The 18,904-nt window shown below is 39.9% G+C and overlaps 1 protein-coding gene across 1 annotated transcript in view; it reads right to left on the reverse strand.

Moving 5' to 3' along the window:
• The window catches only part of KIAA1549L (KIAA1549 like), a 119,629-nt gene that overhangs the window by 15,790 nt on the left and 84,935 nt on the right, over nucleotides 1-18,904 (reverse strand). The window contains exons 16-19 of the mRNA XM_044425840.1: nucleotides 17,680-17,809; nucleotides 10,187-10,537; nucleotides 2,488-2,585; nucleotides 333-481 (exon numbers count right to left, since the gene is read on the reverse strand). Coding sequence (XP_044281775.1) covers nucleotides 333-481; nucleotides 2,488-2,585; nucleotides 10,187-10,537; nucleotides 17,680-17,809 — 728 coding nt within the window. The remainder of the gene's footprint in view (nucleotides 1-332; nucleotides 482-2,487; nucleotides 2,586-10,186; nucleotides 10,538-17,679; nucleotides 17,810-18,904) is intronic.

Raw genomic sequence — 18,904 nt, forward strand, 5'->3', positions numbered from 1 at the left:
GACTACACATCATGGCCGTTTGTTTTCTGTACCACAAAACACCATTGGTTCCAAGATCCTGTCTCATAAAGATTCCAATTCCAGGCGCTTCAATGAGGAAGAACATGCCCTTCCTCCCCATTCCTCTCTCATATCAGAAATACGCTGCATGTGATAAATGAAGGCATGTGTGTGGTCCTTTTATTAATCCTCCTCCTCCTCCTCCTCCTCAAGCCTTCAAGAGAACCATTTAACACAGTTCTAAACAAGGATATTTGCAAGATCTCATACGCTCGTCTCTATGCCATACAGACTTAGATGTGGTCTCTGTTTGTACCGCATGCGTTTTTCACCTGAGTAATTCAAAGCTGATTGATCCAATGGAGCCACAGATACTGGGGCTCTTGAAACTGGGACAAAGGGGGCATGATCATGTGGCTGTATCTGTTCAGTCCCGCTGGACTCTGATATTCTTGTCTTGCTGCCAATATCAGAAGTCGACCTGTATAATATATAGGAAACATCTGTCATTTCAAAATCGGACATGCACAACTGCAATCTACAGTCTGCTGACTGGAGAGTAAACTGATTACATGGGCTGTAGTTTGCAAAAACTGTCAAGAGGCAACAGAGTTTCAGACATAGAACAGCAAGGGCAAACCATGTTGTGCAAAAGTAGATAAAGAGAATGTTTTGTTTGCTCGCTTTGATACTTCTGAATAGTGGGTGAAATCCAGCCTAGCTGTCGCACAGTCTCACATTTCATTTACTACTCCTGCAAAGATTCTTTACTGAATACTCGAAATATATATCATGCTGCGGCACAAGCAAATGTTAGAAAATGAAAAGCAGAGCGGCTACAACAAATAGCACTGATTATTTGTTGCATCCTGCCAAGACTGGCGGAAAACAAACTCCAGATCTAATAAAATGCAACAAGCTTGTTGATTTTAGTGGAGTTCCTTTGTCTCTCAGTTCAGTGCTACTATCGTTTCACCTGACAGTGAAAGATGAGCATGGCTGCCAGTGCTCTACAGTTCACTGATTTGCACAACTGTTATGACATCACCGGCAGCCAATCAGGACAGTTCAATTATTTCTGTATTTTTTGTTCAATGCACAGGAAACAACAACAACAACATGCAAGCAATTCTGTGACTTTGCAGTTGGTCCAGGATGTAATTTTTGCAAGATTGTCATTATTTGGAAGACCAGGTGATTTCAGAAGCCTGAAACATGCAGAAACATCCTAGAAATGCATGGCAGGAAGTGTTTTATAAACTAGCTTGCAGTGAGAACACAGAATTTATAAGGCATTGTCTACAAGATTAAAATGAATGGAGGCTGTACAACGGTAATACCAGTAGACTTGTGCATTAAATATTAAAACAATGTTAAAACTGTTTCATATTTATTAGTCATTAAAAGAGAAGATAAGAAATCTGATAGTAACTCTCCAGAGTGCCAAAACCAATTTTATCAAGTCATCAATATATTTTATGCTGCATACAGCTGGACATCTCAGAAAAGAAAGACAGGTTTATGAATCATTCACTTCTTTCATGGCACAACTAATCTGACATTATGACTTTGTAATAGAGGGCTTATAGTTTCAAAGATACTACAGCATAAATCTGGTGTATTTATTATATGTCTGAGTAGTTTACAGTTAAACAAAGAGACATTTTTTGCCTGCCTGCTTTTTAAAACCATTTTAAAATTTAAAGTTCTAACATTATTGTAATTTCATAAATATCTCTTGCATACAAGGCATCTAGCCTTGCAATATGCCTTGAGTGTTCAATGACTGGGTTCACACATACATGTTAAGCCATGGTGATTTATAAGACACAATGGTTTACCATGTTGTCTGAACCCAGCACTTTTTCCACAGGGTGGTTTATAACCTACCCCAACTACCTGTGGGTTGTAGGTGGGTTTAATAAACCCACCATAGCTTAATGTGTTGTTGGATCCCCAATGACAAAATGAGCCATGCTGAAACCAAAAAACCAGAGAGTCCCTTGGCAAAAGTGTATTTTGTATTTTTGTATTTAATGGTAATTTATTATGTTCTATTGTATTTCAATGTATTTTATTGTGTTGTAAGCTGCCCCGAGGCTTCGGCAAGGGGCGGCATAGAAATGTTATAATAATAATAATAATAAAAAATAATAATAAAAAGTGGGAAGAGGGTCTGCTGTTCTAGCCAAAGGGCTAGCTGCACTTAGGGACAGCTGGGAAAGGTTTCTTCTTTTCCTGATAAAATCAGGGGAGTGCATTTCACAACTATGGCCAGTGTTGAATGGCTTGCTGCTGCTCAGTGTTCCCGCAGAATCCCTGGGGCACAATCCTTCCTGTATCTAACCATCTGTCAGACACAGAACATTTTTAACCACAGCACATCATTAAAATTCCCAAGGGATTTAACATTTTGTGAGAATCCAACCAATATCTGTAACAAGAGATTTAAAATTTCAGCTAAAATATAAAACGACTGCATAGTACCTTCTGAGGGAGGTAACAGCAACAGGTCCTGTTCTGGGAGGTACAGGAGGAGGCGGAGAACCCATCACCATTTCAGGAAGTGGAGAAAACCTATATGCCTATTAAGAAGGGAGGGGGGGAAATGTTTTCTCAAAGATCTATTGACTTTTCATAAAAAATATTATACACTGTATTTTCCAATTAGTACCAGGAGTGTGCTGAAAGAAACCTATTTGATTGAACCCCCTGCAACTATATATTATCTTTTTTTTCAAGTTAACATTTTAATACCTCCAGAAATTGTAAGAGTACAACATTCTTCTCTGCTTCCTAAAGGAGAAATCAAAATGGCCTCTAACCCACTGAAAATGATGCTTTTTAATGTCAAAACTTCTGGAAGTATCAAAGAACATCACAAGAAATGAAAATGCCTGCAATTACTTATTTTATATTTCAATCTTCTTTTCCTGATTCTTGATGTATGTCTGTTTCTCATATTCTAGTAATCAACCAAAAAAGCCAAGTCACTTTCTTAAGACAATAAAATGATTTTTAAAAATACATGTAAGAATGGTGCCTTAAAAATTGGTGTGCAGATGCATGCTGTCCAATCAGTCAAGAACAGAGCTTGGCAGCAAATGCCATAAAACAAAGTTAAAAGTTTTGCCATGTTATACATATGTAGAGAAACTTTCTCAACAGTTTTCTCCATCAATATACTAACCTTGAGGCCTTTGTCAGATTGTCACATGCCCTTGGAAATGCAGTGATAGTTACTAATTATGCTTAACAGCTAGGCTGAAATACTGCTCCAACATATTCCTGTTTTAGTTGCCTAGAATAGTCAGAATATCAACATCTTTCCAGAGCACAGTATAGCATTACAGGTAACCTAAATATACTATGGCACAGTAATACACCTTGACAGAAGAGGAACTCACCAGCATGGTCAATGCATAGAGTCAAAAAAGCTACTAGACAGAAGAAAGCTTCCTTCAAAAACTGGAAGTTTTGACCAAATGAAATGTACAGATGGGACCACAAGCTTGCACAAGGGAAATGCAAGCAGACAACCAGAGAAGCAAAGAAGCAGTTAGAGAGCACACCACTAACTACATCAAAGCTAGCAATAAAGAATTATTTAGACGTGTCAAAACAAAGAAGCTAAGGAAGCAGTTGGGCCACTGGATGATAATAGGATTAAAGGAGCACTATGTGGGGGTGAGGAGATTGCATTCATTCATTGCTGAATGAATTCTTTTTTTCAGTCTTCCCAGCAGAGGATGCAAAGCAGATACTTGCCTCTGTGCTAATGTATTCTGGAAGGGAGGCCGAAGAATTAGTGCAGATAGTAGAGACCAAAGATGAAACGCCCAACCTTGACAGACTGAAAGTCAGCAAGTCACCCAGACCAGATGGTATCCATCCTAGAGTTCTCTGAGAACTCAAGCATGGAATTACTGACCTTCTTACCATAATATTTAACATGTCCCTAAAATTAGCCCTTGCACCAGAGAATTAGAGAATGGCCAATGTAATACCAATTTGGTGGAATCCAGGGAATTACAGACCAGTTAGCTTAACTTCTGTTCTGGATAAACCTCTTGAAAGCATTATTAAAGATAGAATTAGTAAACACATAGAGAGGCAAGCCCTAATCCAAAAGCAAGGCAAGGCAGGGCAGGGCAGGGCAGGGCAGGGCAGGAGAGGGGAGAGAAAAGGGAAAAAAATCAACCTGGCTTTTACAAAGGGAAGTCTTGTCTCACTAACCTATTTGGAGTTCTTTGAGAATGTAAATAAGCACATAGACAGGGGCAACCCAGTAGGCATTGTTTACTTGGACTTCCAAAAGGCTTTTGATCAAGTCCCTCACTGAAGGCTCCTGAGCAAACTAGGCAGTCATGGAATAAAAGTGTGTGTTGAAGAACTGGTTGAAGAACAGAAGACCGAAGACAGAAGATGGGAATAAATGGCAATTTCTCCCATTGGAGAGATGTCACCAGTGGAGTCCCACACAGTTCTGTATTGTGACCAATGCTTTTCAACCTATTAATGAATGATCTGGATTTATTTATTTATTTATTTAAAATTTCTATGCCACCCCATTCGCCGAAGCCTCGGGGCGGCTTACAAAACATCAGTTAAAATATAAAACACATTAACGTTATAAAATAAGTCACCCTGGCCGAAGAATTAAGCAAATAATATTAGCAATTAAAATGACGTTTGAATAAAAAGGCCTTCGCCTGGTGCCGAAAACCAAATAATGACGGCGCCAGGTGGACCTCTCTGGGGAGCGCATTCCATAGATTGGGCACCACCGCTGAGAAAGCCCTCCTCCCAGTACCTACCCTCCTAATTTCCTTCATGGAATTAGGAGTAGATAGTGAAGTGACCAAGTATGCTGATGACATTGAACTTCTTAGAGTGGTTAAAACCAAAAGGGATTATGAGGTGCTCCAAAGGAATCTCTCCAAACTGGGAGAATAGGCATCAATAGGGCAAATGCAGTTCAGTATAAGCAAGTCTAGAATAATGCTTTTGGAGGGGAAAAAATCCCAACTTCAAGTATACACTGATGGAATCGGAGCTACCAGTGACTAAGAATGAAAGGGATCCTGGGGTAGTGGTGGACAGCTCGATGAAAATGTCAGTCCGGTGCTCAGCTGCTATGGCGAAGGCAAACTCCATGCTAGGCATAATTAGCAATGGAACAGAAAATAGAAGTGCCAAAATCTTACTTCCCTTATAAAAATCTTTGGTGCAACCACACTTAGAATATTGTGCTCTGGTTGCCTTAGCAGAGCAAAGACATCATTGAGTCTGAAAAAGTATAGAGAACGGGACCAAAAATGATCAGGGGTCTTGAGCAGCTTTCCTATGAGGAATGGCTACATCAACTGGGGCTGTTTAGCTTATTAAAAGGCAATTAAGGGGAGACATGGCAGAAGTGTTTAAAATAATGCATGGTGTGGAGAAAGTGTAGAAGAGACATTTTTCTCCCTCTCCTATAACAATTGAACCTGAAGTTATCCCATGAAATTGTTTGGTATCAGAGAGATAAAAGGAAGTACTTTTTCACACAACTTACAGTTAAACTATGGAATTTGCTACCAAAGGAAGTGGTGATGGCCACCAATCTGAATGGCTTTTAAAGGAGACCAGACAAATTCATGAGGGAGAAGGCTACTAGTCTTCTTAGCTATATACTACCTCCTTCACCAGACATGGCATGCCCACATACACAAGTATTGACACCCATCGTGCTTGGTTTAGCACTGTGTGTACAGAATGCTAGACTATCAGATGGTCTGATCCAGCATGGCTTTTCTTATGTTCTTATATGCAAGAAGAACCAGAAAGTTATAGAAACATAGAAACAGAGCGAGTCAGAAGGGGCCTCCTGGGCCATCTGGTCTGACCCCTGGCTCCAGCCGGCTCTGCTCACGACATGCCCAATGTGTGCATGTTTAGCCTATCCTTGAACACCCTCACCCATGGGGCCTCAACCACCAGCTTTCAAAACCATCCTATAACCTATTTCGTGTTGCATCCAAAAAGTATGAATGATATTTCACACCACATTTACATTATTTACCACGTTAAGAGCCAACAATACCAGTATTTGCCTAGCAAAGTTATCAATTTTTGATTCTAATTAAAATATCAAAGTGAAGTTTGTAGTTTATCCTACACAGAGATGGTAGTTCTCAAGTACATGTATTAGTAATAACATCTAGCACTTAGAGCCTTCAGGGTATTCAAAGCTTCTCACTCTTTATCGCAGTAATATGCATAATAAACCTGTAGGTTAGTACTGCAATTTCCTTATGAGAGTAGCTTTCTTAGCAAAAGGTAATTTAGCAAGTTCAAGAAAGACTGAAGTGAGATGTCAATTTGGGGATCCTCAAACCTATAATCTTAGCTCATACATTTGACCAGTTCTTTGTATGAAAGTTCTCATGAAACTAGTGTAATACGTTCTCACCAGATATACCTAGTGTAATACTCTTAAACTGCTGGAAGAAAGCAGCAGCATGAAAAAATCTAGGTTTCTCCTCACTAGGCTGAATTGCACAAGAGACCGTTCCACTCAGACGTCTAGCCACAGTTCTACAGTAGCTCTTAGGCAGTAAGTATCCTCAGCACCTATTCATACCAATACTTCCATTTCATGCAAACAGCTTTTAACATGTGTCAAAATCCGAATTCAGCCTCCAATAGCCAGAAGCAACTGGGGACCAGAAAAGACAATACTTTTCCCACAGCAAGTTTATATTGAAGATGTAAGGCCTTCACAGGTGGACACATGTTGACTCGATTTGAGTATGTTTTCCCAGTAAACAAGTTCAGAGTCAAGATGACTCAGAACTGTACACAGAAGGTACTATGTACAGATAGTCACTAAGTTGTATTGTATGTAAGATGGCTAAACAGAGTAAACCAATGAGACAGCAAGCATTTTGCTTCAATGCTATATTGTGCTAATTTTATTTATGCACACTTCTAGAAGCTAGAAGCTATGCCTGCCTACAACTACAGACATATTCAACAAGGAAGTGGTCTATGTGTTTACACACACACAAAGACATATTTTGCTTTTTGCTTCCTTGGAGTAAGACTGTAAGAAAAACTGGTTGATAACAATGTGCTAACACAGTATCTACATGAATTCCAACTGTAACATTTGTTTGAATACCTCAAAACATCAGTCAACAATTTCAAAGTGCCATGGGCAACTTTTCCCATGGTTTAAACAGCAACAACCTAAACCTGTACATTTAATGTCAGTAGCTTTGAAATAAACCCTAAAGGAATGAATCAGATTTTTTTTCCGACATAGCAATGTTGGTATCACCTGTAAATTTATTTTTGTTCTCATACTGTAACAGCAATAATCTTGGGGCTTTTCCATTAAAAAAATCTGAAAAGCCTTTTCTTAAAACAAAGCTATTTATACAAGCGTAAGATGCAAGTTTAAGTTTAGTTTCCTGCCCACTCACCTTAGTCCTAAAGCAAATCACTTTCTATCCTTGGTTTCATAGTAAACTTACAATTTCACAGACCTATTTTTAAAACTTGAACTAATTTTTGTCAAACAAGAGCCAGGTCAAATCAGTTATTACTAAAGGACAGCATCCAAATGGACAGTTTTCAATATTAGTTGCATTGTACTTAAAGGAATGATTGCTACAATGCAGCAAGCTACTACTTCATAGTAAAATCCTGGACACTAGTTCATCTGGTATTTCCAGAATGGAGCATGTCAACAGAGCACTCTTCCATGAACCCTGCTGACTAATCCTGCTCAGTTAGTGCAGGTCGTATTGTCAACCTGTAGCTTCCCAACATGCTAGAAAGTGTTCTTACTAGCCTAAGAGCAGCAATGGATATTGAGGGGAGTAAGAAGCATGTCAATCGTGGGCAATCATTCCCATGGATGCTGGCTGCATTCCAGATAATGATTCGGAATTGGAAAGTGAAACATAGTTCAGTGAGGTTGGGGAGGATGGATTAGAGGTCAACATTCCGAGATGCAGCAGGAGATTATCTCAAGAACAGACACACTGCCAAGCCAGGCACTTCCTAGGAACAACCAATAAGTGCAATCAATGGAAGGGGTCTCTGAAGATGAGGAATTCTCTGATGCAGGCAAGGCCTCCCCTGCTATTGACCCCATGGCAAAACCTCAGCAGAAATGGCAGGTCCAACTGAATGAGCAGTGTGTGGAGCGGAGCCGTCGCCTTCAGAGAGCCCCTCCCAAGGAGATAGGGCTCAGGCATGTTCATACGGAGACTGGGTTCACCAAACCACTCTGTGCATGCTCAGAAATTTGTTCTGGGAGTTTTGTACTTGGGAACAATAAAGAAAGTTGCAAGGAAGACGGTCTGTGGTTAGTGGTTGTTTGAAGGAAAAACATCCTTCAAGGTCATAATACTGCCCTGAAGTCCAGGATTAATGGCCCCAGCAACCAACAGCAGAGGAAAGAGGTAGTAGGACTGTACTGAAAGTACCTAGGATGCATCAGGATTTGCTATACACATACAAAGTAATTGAAAAATGTCTGAAACATTCTTGAGAACGGTGCATGGTGTGCTCAGGATGAACACCATGTTGGATATTCTATCCTTTAAATGTGACTTTGGCAAAAGTAAATGCTTCTTCTGAAAACACTTCCAATGGACAGAGCGATGTCAAGAGCAGCAATTGTACCCTTAGACAATTGACAGATGTGTAGGGAACTTACAAACAAACATATACCTGCATGTCTCCCAGTAATATGCCATTTTAAAAGTGTATTTCCCTGCATCATCTGTACTGATGTTAGGGCATTATGCATCTGTGCAACTATCTGTTACTGGAGAGAACTGAGTTGGCGGTACCTACATGCCTATATGCAATATATACTCTGGATAGCACATTGAGCTAGCTTGGTTCTCAAAGGCAGGGAACAGAAGACTAAATGAATCTTTTCTTTCTGAATTATTTCTTCAGGGTGCAGCAAGTTAGGAATCTTCAGCTACTTCTGGTGTCACATTTTCCAGGATTGCTACGGCATATGCTATATTTATATCGATGGATTGATAGAACTGAACTGAATACAGATAGAAAATTAGTTTTGTTCTTATTAACAGTTGAGACAAAAGGAATCAGTCATGGTCCCTTCTCTTTTAAAGATATGGTTGTTATGTATTCCAGAGCACAACACAGAGGGCAAACTGGTAACTGTTTTTCCAGTCATGTAGGACATTTCAGGCAGAAGTATATATGACCATTTTAGAGTTTTCTTTTTGTTGTATGGTGGCCTGAATGAAAATGATTTAAATCAATAAAGCCTCTAGAGTCCTAAGCCTGTACTTTAAACATAAGGCCAAGCTTCTCTGAAAGCATATTAGAGTCTTGATGGAATATGACATTTGGATATATCTCATGCATAGATCCTGACTACCTAATACTTAATCCAGCAATGCATGTCTCTAATTCAGTTATTTCTTACTAGGAATATTGAGCAAGCCTTAGTCTCTTTTCTTTCATTTCAAACTTACAGCCTCACTTTCATGAGTCAGGAGAATGACAAAAAGCATGTAATTGCCAGTGTTATTACATTATGTTTATACGGGCTGCATCAGTATACCACAACATGCATGGTGCCCACTGTCCGTACAAAATCCATGGAATTTCTGACTGTCATTTGTTTAACATGGTGCATGAACCTGGAATTCTGCTTCTCTCTCCACAGTTGGTACTTGGTTTGTGACTCTGGTTCATGTCTCATGTCATGATAAACAAATTATGGACATACAGTCTGTTGTTTGTTTAACCACTCCTGCTCTCTATGGGAACAGTAAAGGAGTGTACACCAGCACCAGCTCATTCACAATACAACTGAATTCTCAACATGACCACTGAGAAATGCAGTTTGGAAACTCAAGTTGACATTTGGTCGATCATGCTAGGAAGAATAAACATGTAGAATAAGTTTTGTTTGCTAAAGCCAATTTTAGCATTCAGAGTCAATGAATGAAATATGCTATAAAATTATCAAAAGAGAGTAGACAGAATGTGGAAGTAAAGACTTTGGGAAGAGAGTCTTGCTGTCATACACAAATAAAGTATGTTAATACATAAAGAATTTTCTCCTTGCAGACAAAATAGAAATCCAACAATTACCACATAGCCACAACATTTCTGCATATATCACACAGAGGTTGTCACTTACAGGTCTTGGTAAACTGTACTGGTACACTTCAGGCCTATAGGTAGGCACCCACTGTATCCCCCCTCTGGGCCGAGACATGGTACCAGGAGCACTGGTCACAACTTCAGAGTAGGGCAAGTGCTGTGCAGAACTGTAAGCATCTTGTTGCCTGCTCTGTCCTCCATGGCCTGCTGAAGCCAAACTAAAGGCCTCTTCCAGTAGCATATGCATCTGCTGTCTGACTTCATCAATGGATGGCTGAGAACTCAGAGTTGATGTCTCTGAATGGCCTTTTGCTTGATGGGCTCTGGTATAGTTTCGGGTTTCATTGACACGGTCAACATTTGTTTCTTCTATCATTTCAGGTTCAGTCTGTTGGATAAAGTAAAGATATTCAATTGAGGCTGCTGTACAAACTTCAAATGTAGAAATATTTTCCAGCCATCTATGTCTAAGGCTTATATGCAGTTGTTGCATTCAAACAGCACTACAGTTTCTTTATAAACCTCAGCAGCCAGTTAAACTAACCCATAAAGAACAAAATATCCAAAAGTCCAAGAGAACCAGTGTGGTAAAGTGGTTAAGAACGTGGGACTGGGACTCAGGAGATTAAGTTTCAAGCCCCTTATCAGTCATGGAGGCAAATGGGTGACTTTAGGCCAGTCACAGAATTTCTGCCCAGCCTACCTCACAGAGTTGTTGTTGTAGGGATAAGACTGAGAGCAAAAGGAGAAGAATGATATAAGCCCATTTGAGTTCTTTAAAATAAAAAGGTGGGACATAAATCTAATCAATAAAATTTTAATATATCAAATATTGTTATGCTGGTCCCGCTTTGCCATCTATGATCCCCTGGGAATGGAGGACGGGAGAAGAAATGGTTCATGTCATGTTAGTCGCAAAGTTGTGTCCAACCCATCACATCCCCATGGACAACATTCCTCCAGGCTCTCCTGTCTTCTACTATCCACCAGAGTCCAGTTAAGCTCACACCAACTGCTTCAGTGACTCCATCTAGCCATCACATCCTCAGCTGTCCCCTTCTTGTGCCATCAATGGTTCCCAGCATGAGGCTCTTCTCCAGGGAGTCCTTCATTCTCATTAAGTATTTGAGTTTCATCTTCAGTATCTGGCCTTCTAAAAAGCAGTCAGGGTTGATCTTCTCTAGGACTGGCTGGTTTGATCTCCTTGCAGTCCAAGGGACTCGCAGGAGTCACCACAGTTCAAAGGCCTCACTTCTTCGGCACTCAGCCTTCCTTATGGTCCAGCTTTCACAGCCATACATTGCAAATGGGAAAACCATAGCCTTGACTATACGCACTTTTGTCAGCAGGGTGATGTCTCTGCTTTTTAGTATGCTGTCTAGATTTGCCATAGCTTTCCTACCAAAGAACGTCTTTTAATTTCTTGGCTGTAGTCCCCCATCTGTGGTGATCTTGGAGCCCAGAAAAATAAAATCTGTCACTACCTCCATTTCTTCCCCATCGATTTGCCAGGAAGTGATAGGACTGGATGCCATGATCTTAGTTTTCTTAATGTTGAGTTTCAAGCTATCTTTTGTGCTCTCCTCTTTCACCCAATATACCTAATGTCTGCCTAACTTTCTCTTGTTTTCACCTCTGCCCCTGTCCATCCATTAGTCTTAACAAAGGACATCACTTCATCCTTTCAGGAAGACCAAGACTTTCCACCTTTCTTAGCACTGTTTGTTTCTATGCCACTTTCTTTTGGTATATCAAGCCTCCAGCTTATTGGAGCTGCAAGTCTGTAATGCAAGCCAAAGGGCTCTTGTCCTGCAGATTGAGACCTGTGGACTAGATTCATCTTCCCCCCATAACAGTGCAGGACTTTGAAAGTAGAGACTTTATGGATTGGATTAGTTCTCTTCTTGGGGCCTGAATTGGTACCCTGGAAGAAGGCTAGGAGGGCATGTGGAGGCAATTAATATAATAGAAAATAGAGCATTAGGATGACGACTAGCTAGGTAACTCTATCAGCCTGCCCTCAGGTCTCCAGATGTGTCTTCTAAATGCAGAACATTGAAGAATAAGACATCCTTCATATATCATCTAATACTGGAGGAAGCAGCCAATCAGGCATAGATGGCTGAGTTCTGCGTGGGCAAACAGGGAGGAGTCAGCCTCTCCTAGATGTTCCCAGCTTGTGTGATGCACAAAGGCTCTGAAATCAAAAGACACACTGCTTATCTGTAACTGTGGTTGTCTAACAGATTCAAGCAACCTACCCACTCTCTCCACATTAGTGCCGATACTGAGTTTGGACTCGAGATTAAAGTTGAGTATGTGCTATTGTTAGCCACAGTACTAATATTGGTACCAAGTATTCCCTTGGTTTTGACGCCACGCTAAGAGGTTGCAGAGAACTGAGGAAATAGACAGGAACTGCTAGGAACATGTGTAGTGTGACTGTGGGGAAAGATTCCCATGAGAACATCCTCAGCTATGGAAGGCTAAGGCTCACCACAGGTACATAAGTCATATTCGTGAATGCACAGATGAGCCCTCAAAGAATCACAGTTACAGGGAAGCAACCTTTCTTTCCCGAACTGAGCGTGTTAGTTCATTTCTGTTTGCTGCATTATCTGTTCACTTTCTGTTGTGCTGCTGGTGGCAGCTGCTAGCACACACAGAGTGCAGGTCACTGTGTAATAGGTTCTTCTAGTTCTTTCCAACAGTGGCCAACAAGATTCTTCATTACAGGCTGTTTTATGATCAGTCTCTAATGTAGAATTTGCATTTTTCACTGTCACCACACACTGAGTTAACTTTTTCATTGAGCTATACATGAGAACCCAAATACAGAAAACAAGGATTGTGATGCTTATGATGCAATAAATTACTGTCCGTTGTAGTATAGTTACTCGTTGCCATTGAATTTGATGGGGTGAGTGAAACTGTGAAGCACCAAAAGATATTCACAGGAGTAAATTTGTGAAAAGATTGCCTATGTTTTGACACTATCTGTCATAAAGCATAAATCACAGTATGCCATTTAACCAGGATCATGTTCTGTTATGTTGCCGCACAGCAGAAATGTAAAGCCAACCAAACAGAAACAGAAACAATCTGTTTAAAAACCATTTTTCCATATGCCACTTTTAAATGAATGGTTGATTTTGCAGGTAAGAACATGGCTTTTTAGCAAAGTGTTTTTGAATAGTTGTGGCTTTACAGTTGTCACTTATATTCATTTATTTCCTGTCTACATTTTGTCCTGCTGAATACTTTATAAATTAGGTTGTTGAACAGTTTTGTATACCAAGATCATCCAGTGTGCTTTTATGGATGAATATGTATCCAGGTCTCAGTGGTCTTAGTTAAACACTGCAATGTAAATAAACAAATTCTTACAGATGCAAGTTAATGGAATGTTAGCTACAAGTTGACTTGCACATACATCAGATAATGTATTTGATTTATACTAAATTACACTAAAAAGGTGTAAAAGCCAATTATCATAAAAATAAAAATGTTAAATTATAATAAAGCAAATACATTAAGAACATTTTAAAAATCCTGTTGCACCCAGCATTATCAAGCCAGTCATAAAACACACCAAAAATACAGAATAGAAACAGCACCCAATCCAGCAGACCATTTTACAAACTGAAGGCCAACTTAGAGGAAATACATATTCCACAAATATGTTTTGTCATAATAAGGTTCTGGTCATCTCCCTTTTCTTTTAGCTGTTTCAGCCTATGGTGAGAAGTCATATTTGAAATAAGAGCATTTGTGGGCTTGTTGGCTCCTAGAAGCTTCATAAATATGTGAATCTGTGTGTGCCTGCTTAGGGCACCCACCTGTTGTCAGCTGTTTGTTTGTTGAAACATATGTGCCTTAGGAGTTTGCTTATGAGTACTGCTTAATAATAACTGAGCTGCTAGTTTTTTTCTTAGGTAGGCATTGATTTGAAATGTTGGTTAATTATTGTACTGCTCTTTTAGTGCTTCATATTTCATATTCATTCCTTTTTTCATATAATTTGATACTTGATATTTGATTTTGATATGACTGTGTCAGTTTGTTATGATAATGCTAGCCACTTTGGGCTTCCTTTAAAAAAACGTGCATACAAATATGAAATGAAATGTCAATGCAGTGTTTCCAGGGAAAAAAGGTTGTGTCTTTGGATTTAGAGAATGGGCTGTGGAACATCTTTGAATGTCTCGCAGTATAAATAGATCCACGTAATTAACTGTCAGCACCCTGACTCAATACTTAATGACATTCCTACTTTTAGGAAAGATATAAAATGAGAATTTTTAAATTGGGAATGATCCACTAGTAGAGTAGCACTAGCATCAGTGATATTGCACTAATGGAAACCAATGCTTGCACAACATCAATGGTACTTTCTAGTGCAATGGAAAGTTGTTGCACTAGCAAGTGCTGGCTTCCCCGAGAATAACATCAGTAGTGTCAGCCACGGTGTGTTACTGGATTCTGCAAAATAAGTTTGTAACATACCTAAAATAGGGATGAGTGAGGAATCTGTCTGGGAGCAGGAATCAATCAGAATCCCTGGGTGAATCCCACTGGCTGCCTGGACTCTGGTCAGCTTTGTGGTGGCCCAGAGACCAAGTTCTGGGTGGGTGCTCCCAGAACCTGAAGGGCGCTTGCCAGGAATCATGTGCCACATGCTGCACAAACAGCACCTTTCTTCCATACCTAGCCCCGCCACTGGTTGGTCACTGGAAATGGTGCTTGGCACAGTTCCCTATGCCTCCATAGTCCCACAATGAGTGTTCTAGATTAAAACAGAGGCATCTGTTAAGATTTTCAAGGAGGATGGCAGTCCAAACAGGTTCTCTGAGCACAGATTACATGACCCCATCAGCCTATGGAGGGAGGCTGCAATCCTGGTAGGCAGCTGAAGAAATGATCTGTAGGCACGGATGCATGTAAATAAGGGAGGACATCAAATTCAAACCTGTAGCTTCTTTGTGGAACAGATGTGTATTCTGTCTGGAATGGTAGACTCTGAGGAAACAGTTTTGTGGACACAAGAACCTGATGTGGCTACTAGCGCTACTTTAGCTGTCTTTATATCCAGAAATCATTGATATATTCCAAATGCCATGATTTTCCATTTGGAATATAAATCCATTCAATCACCACTTAAGTTTGGATCCTGTCTTGAGGCAGGTAAGCACAACCAGAAACACTGTCCAGAACTGTTCCAGTGCTATTTTTTTCTAGGTTGATGTAAAAACCCAGTTTTGCAAAAGATCAACAGAGATACTGATGGCTCAATATAACCTATCCCTGGTTGATGCCATTAGAAACTGATGGTCAAGGTATGAGTAGACCTGTATGCCCTAAACACAAACATAGGTACAGATTACAGCCACAGATTACAATCACTTGATTTGTAAATTTTCTTGGAGCTGTTATCAGCCTGAACAAAAGAACATAAAATTGTTATGCATCAGCTCTAGCCACAAACATCAGGTAGCATTTGCAAAACAGTGCCTTTGAGGCCATATGCCCAGAGCAGGCACGTGACCAAGAAAAGAAATAAGAAAAAACAGTAAGAGATATTAACAGAGAGAGTGAAAAATGACAGTAGAAGTAGAACAAGGGGGAAAAAACCATCAGCATATAATAATGAAAATAGCAGCCTAACCACCAGAAAGTTCCCCACAAGGCAACTATTGCCACAGTATAAAACCCCATACAGAACGGGTTGTAATTGCAATGTTAAATTAGCTTTTCTACTGATCAGCAGTACCTGTATCTTGGTTGGACTGAATCTCAGCTTGTTAACCCACATCAATCTATCACTGCATCCAGATAATGGTTCAGGACTTCCACAACTCCCTTTGCATTAGTTCAGAAACAAGGATAGTGTTATATGAGGATCAACAATGCTCGCATAACCCTTGGTTCATTGTAGAGTTATGCATAATACCTCCTGGCACATGTCACAGATGCTCACGGCTTAAACAAACCCTGATGGTGCCAGAGTATGATGTAAACTGGGTAAACGTGAAAGATTTTCAGAGGGCTGGAGGTGCTGCCATGGGATCAACAGGCTAGGCAGCTCACTTCCTGCTCAACAATGATGCAAATCTGAATAAGTGTAAATTTGGATCAAAACTCCTAAATTCTACAGTCCATACAAAATATTTGGTTATACTCATTTATTGTGCATAGTTTCATTTTTCCTTCTATGAGAAAGAACAAGAAGCTCTCTTTCACATTGAAGCACCATCATTTAAGAACTTACACAGTCCTCCCTTAGCTAAGGTGCTAAGATTTATGAGGCAATGACTACCGTATTTCTCCATGTATAAGACAATACCTTTTCTTAAAAATATTGTCCGAAAAATTGAGGGACGTCTTATAAACGGGGGGCCGAGAGGAGAACCGTGGGTGCACTCGGGAGGGGGGGAGGCGGGCACGATTGCAGACGCGGGCACAGCAGGGGGGAGACTGATGTGGGCACAGGCACTGTGGGGGGAGACTGGCGCAGGCATACTTGGGTGGGAGGTGGGCACAGGCACCCATGCAGGGAGGTGGCAAGGTGGTGCATGCGCACACAGCAGCAGCTTGCTTGCTCTGAGATTGGTAAGAAAAGTGGGGGGGCGTCCTATACATGGGGGCGTCTTATAGGTGGAAAAATATGGCATATCCCTGCTAGGCTGTGTTAAGTGAATTGCAAGAAGGCAAGCAAGATGTGGGATCCAGGATCCTGTTCCCAGTATCAAATTCTAAACTTGCTTGGCATGACTGTGCAATTCCAGAACCACTAAAATAAATTATTAGTCATCAGTTGGGACTTCAGTTACATGTTTATCGCTTACCCCAAGAGTCAAAGAAATCAGGTTGTAACTAACAATGCACAGACAGCTCAATACACTCTTATAACAATGTATTTAGTTATGCATAAGCTGCCAGAATAATTATCTAGCCAAACTGTAATAACATTGATCTTTTCTAAAATATGGAAATATTTTAAATAAATATAAACAAATTTAATTCAACACTGACTTGAATGGCTTTCCTTTCCTATGCTTTTTGCTGAATCATCCAACTAGTTATACCAACAAGCAAACCAAAGGCTTCACAGATGGATAAAAATTGGCTTCTTAATGGATCTACAGCCTTACCTTTGAACATCTCTAAGCATTAAACAGCTGTAACTGCACTTGAACAGCAGAGACTGGAGGGAAGGAAGGAATCCATTTTCTAGGGCTACCAGAAGAAACCCCAGGCTTTCCACAGCTAGCATCAATCCAGCAAGGGAATCCCTTCATTGCTGATTTCTGATGAGACTTCAGACATAAAGGGTGTTCCTTCCTAGTGCTAACAAGAGAAAACCTAAGCGCATGTGTTTGTGTGCAAGCATTTTTGTGCACCTGTGTGTGCGTAGAAGACCCTTGACACGGACCGATGTGACCCTCAAGAGTAAGAAGTTGTGTGCCCATGTCCCATGGTAACTTATAGCCAGTGAAATTAACTCAGCCAACAGGATTTTCATACACTCACATCATATCCACTGTTGCGGATACCACGTCTTTGTCTCTCTCGTGTAACCAGAAGATCCATTTCTGTTTCTCCTGGGCTAGGACTGTTCAAAGATTGCCTGCTTCGATAAACAGAGTTCTTCATTTGTTGCCTGCAGAAGAGCAAAAAGTTGAAAAGAGAGCAAAATAATTGCAGATCACACCAACATTTTTTCAATTAGTTAAGTTCTGGGTCAGGAAAAATTACTTTAAATAATCAATTCTAAAAAAAATGTAGTTACCATAAGCATAAATCTCAACAGTGTTTAAAAGATTTTTTTTTAATTTAACTTGGATTTTTAAAAAATGAAATGCTTCTTGAGGAAAAAATCTATGTAAGACACATTATAGTCCAGAATATAGTCCACATATTATAGTCCACATCTTATAGTTATTCACCATGAAATAAGAATTAGTTCTTAATTTTGTAGCATGAGGCTGTACATTCATGCAAAATTTAGATTTTTTGGTAATGAATTCCAGTAATCAAGTCACGATGTCATGCTCTTCCAGAAGTTTCTCTAAGATTAGTGAGCAATTTTTCTATCAGAAGATGTTACCACAGATGCTTGGTTTTACAGTTCTCAAAACTGTGAATGTGTGTCTCCAGAGATCAAATGCCTATCCTTCACAGCAAAAAATGTTATAAAATAAACATACAGAGTTGAGGAAAATAAAAACCTTAATCTCATTGTTCCTTTGCAAACCAGCATACACAGAATCAACCCCTTACCACTTAAAGTTCAAAGTTTCAAAAAATTCAATGAATAGAAGGTTGTTGGGAGTGGAACAGATCTGCCCAAAAAGCTAAGTATGAGGAGGGAGGGGCAAGCAGTAAAAATGAAGGTGAAAGCTTTTGAGCAAAATACTCCACAAGTCTTTGGATCTTTTAGTGTATAGCATGAGGTTTATCAATTATTCTTTTCCTGGAGGAGAAAACCCATAATGGCAGCAGACTATAAAAGTGGCCGAGTTTGGGAATATTTCCACCACCTCTGGGTAAGGCATGCATGCATGCAAATTATTCAGAAAACCATGATTTAAATGCTAGTCTTACTGACTAGTGATTTAAATTGTGATTTAAATTTAAATCAATTTGATTTAAATTAAATGCACCCTGAATCTAAACATAGATGTACCTAGGCAGCCATTGAACTTCATTATATTTTGAATGCTTCAGTGAAGGGCATAAGCAGAAGTATTTAGAA

This window comes from Varanus komodoensis, unplaced genomic scaffold (assembly GCF_004798865.1).
Source record: "Varanus komodoensis strain SLA01 unplaced genomic scaffold, ASM479886v1 scaffold16, whole genome shotgun sequence".
NCBI lineage: Eukaryota > Metazoa > Chordata > Lepidosauria > Squamata > Varanidae > Varanus > Varanus komodoensis.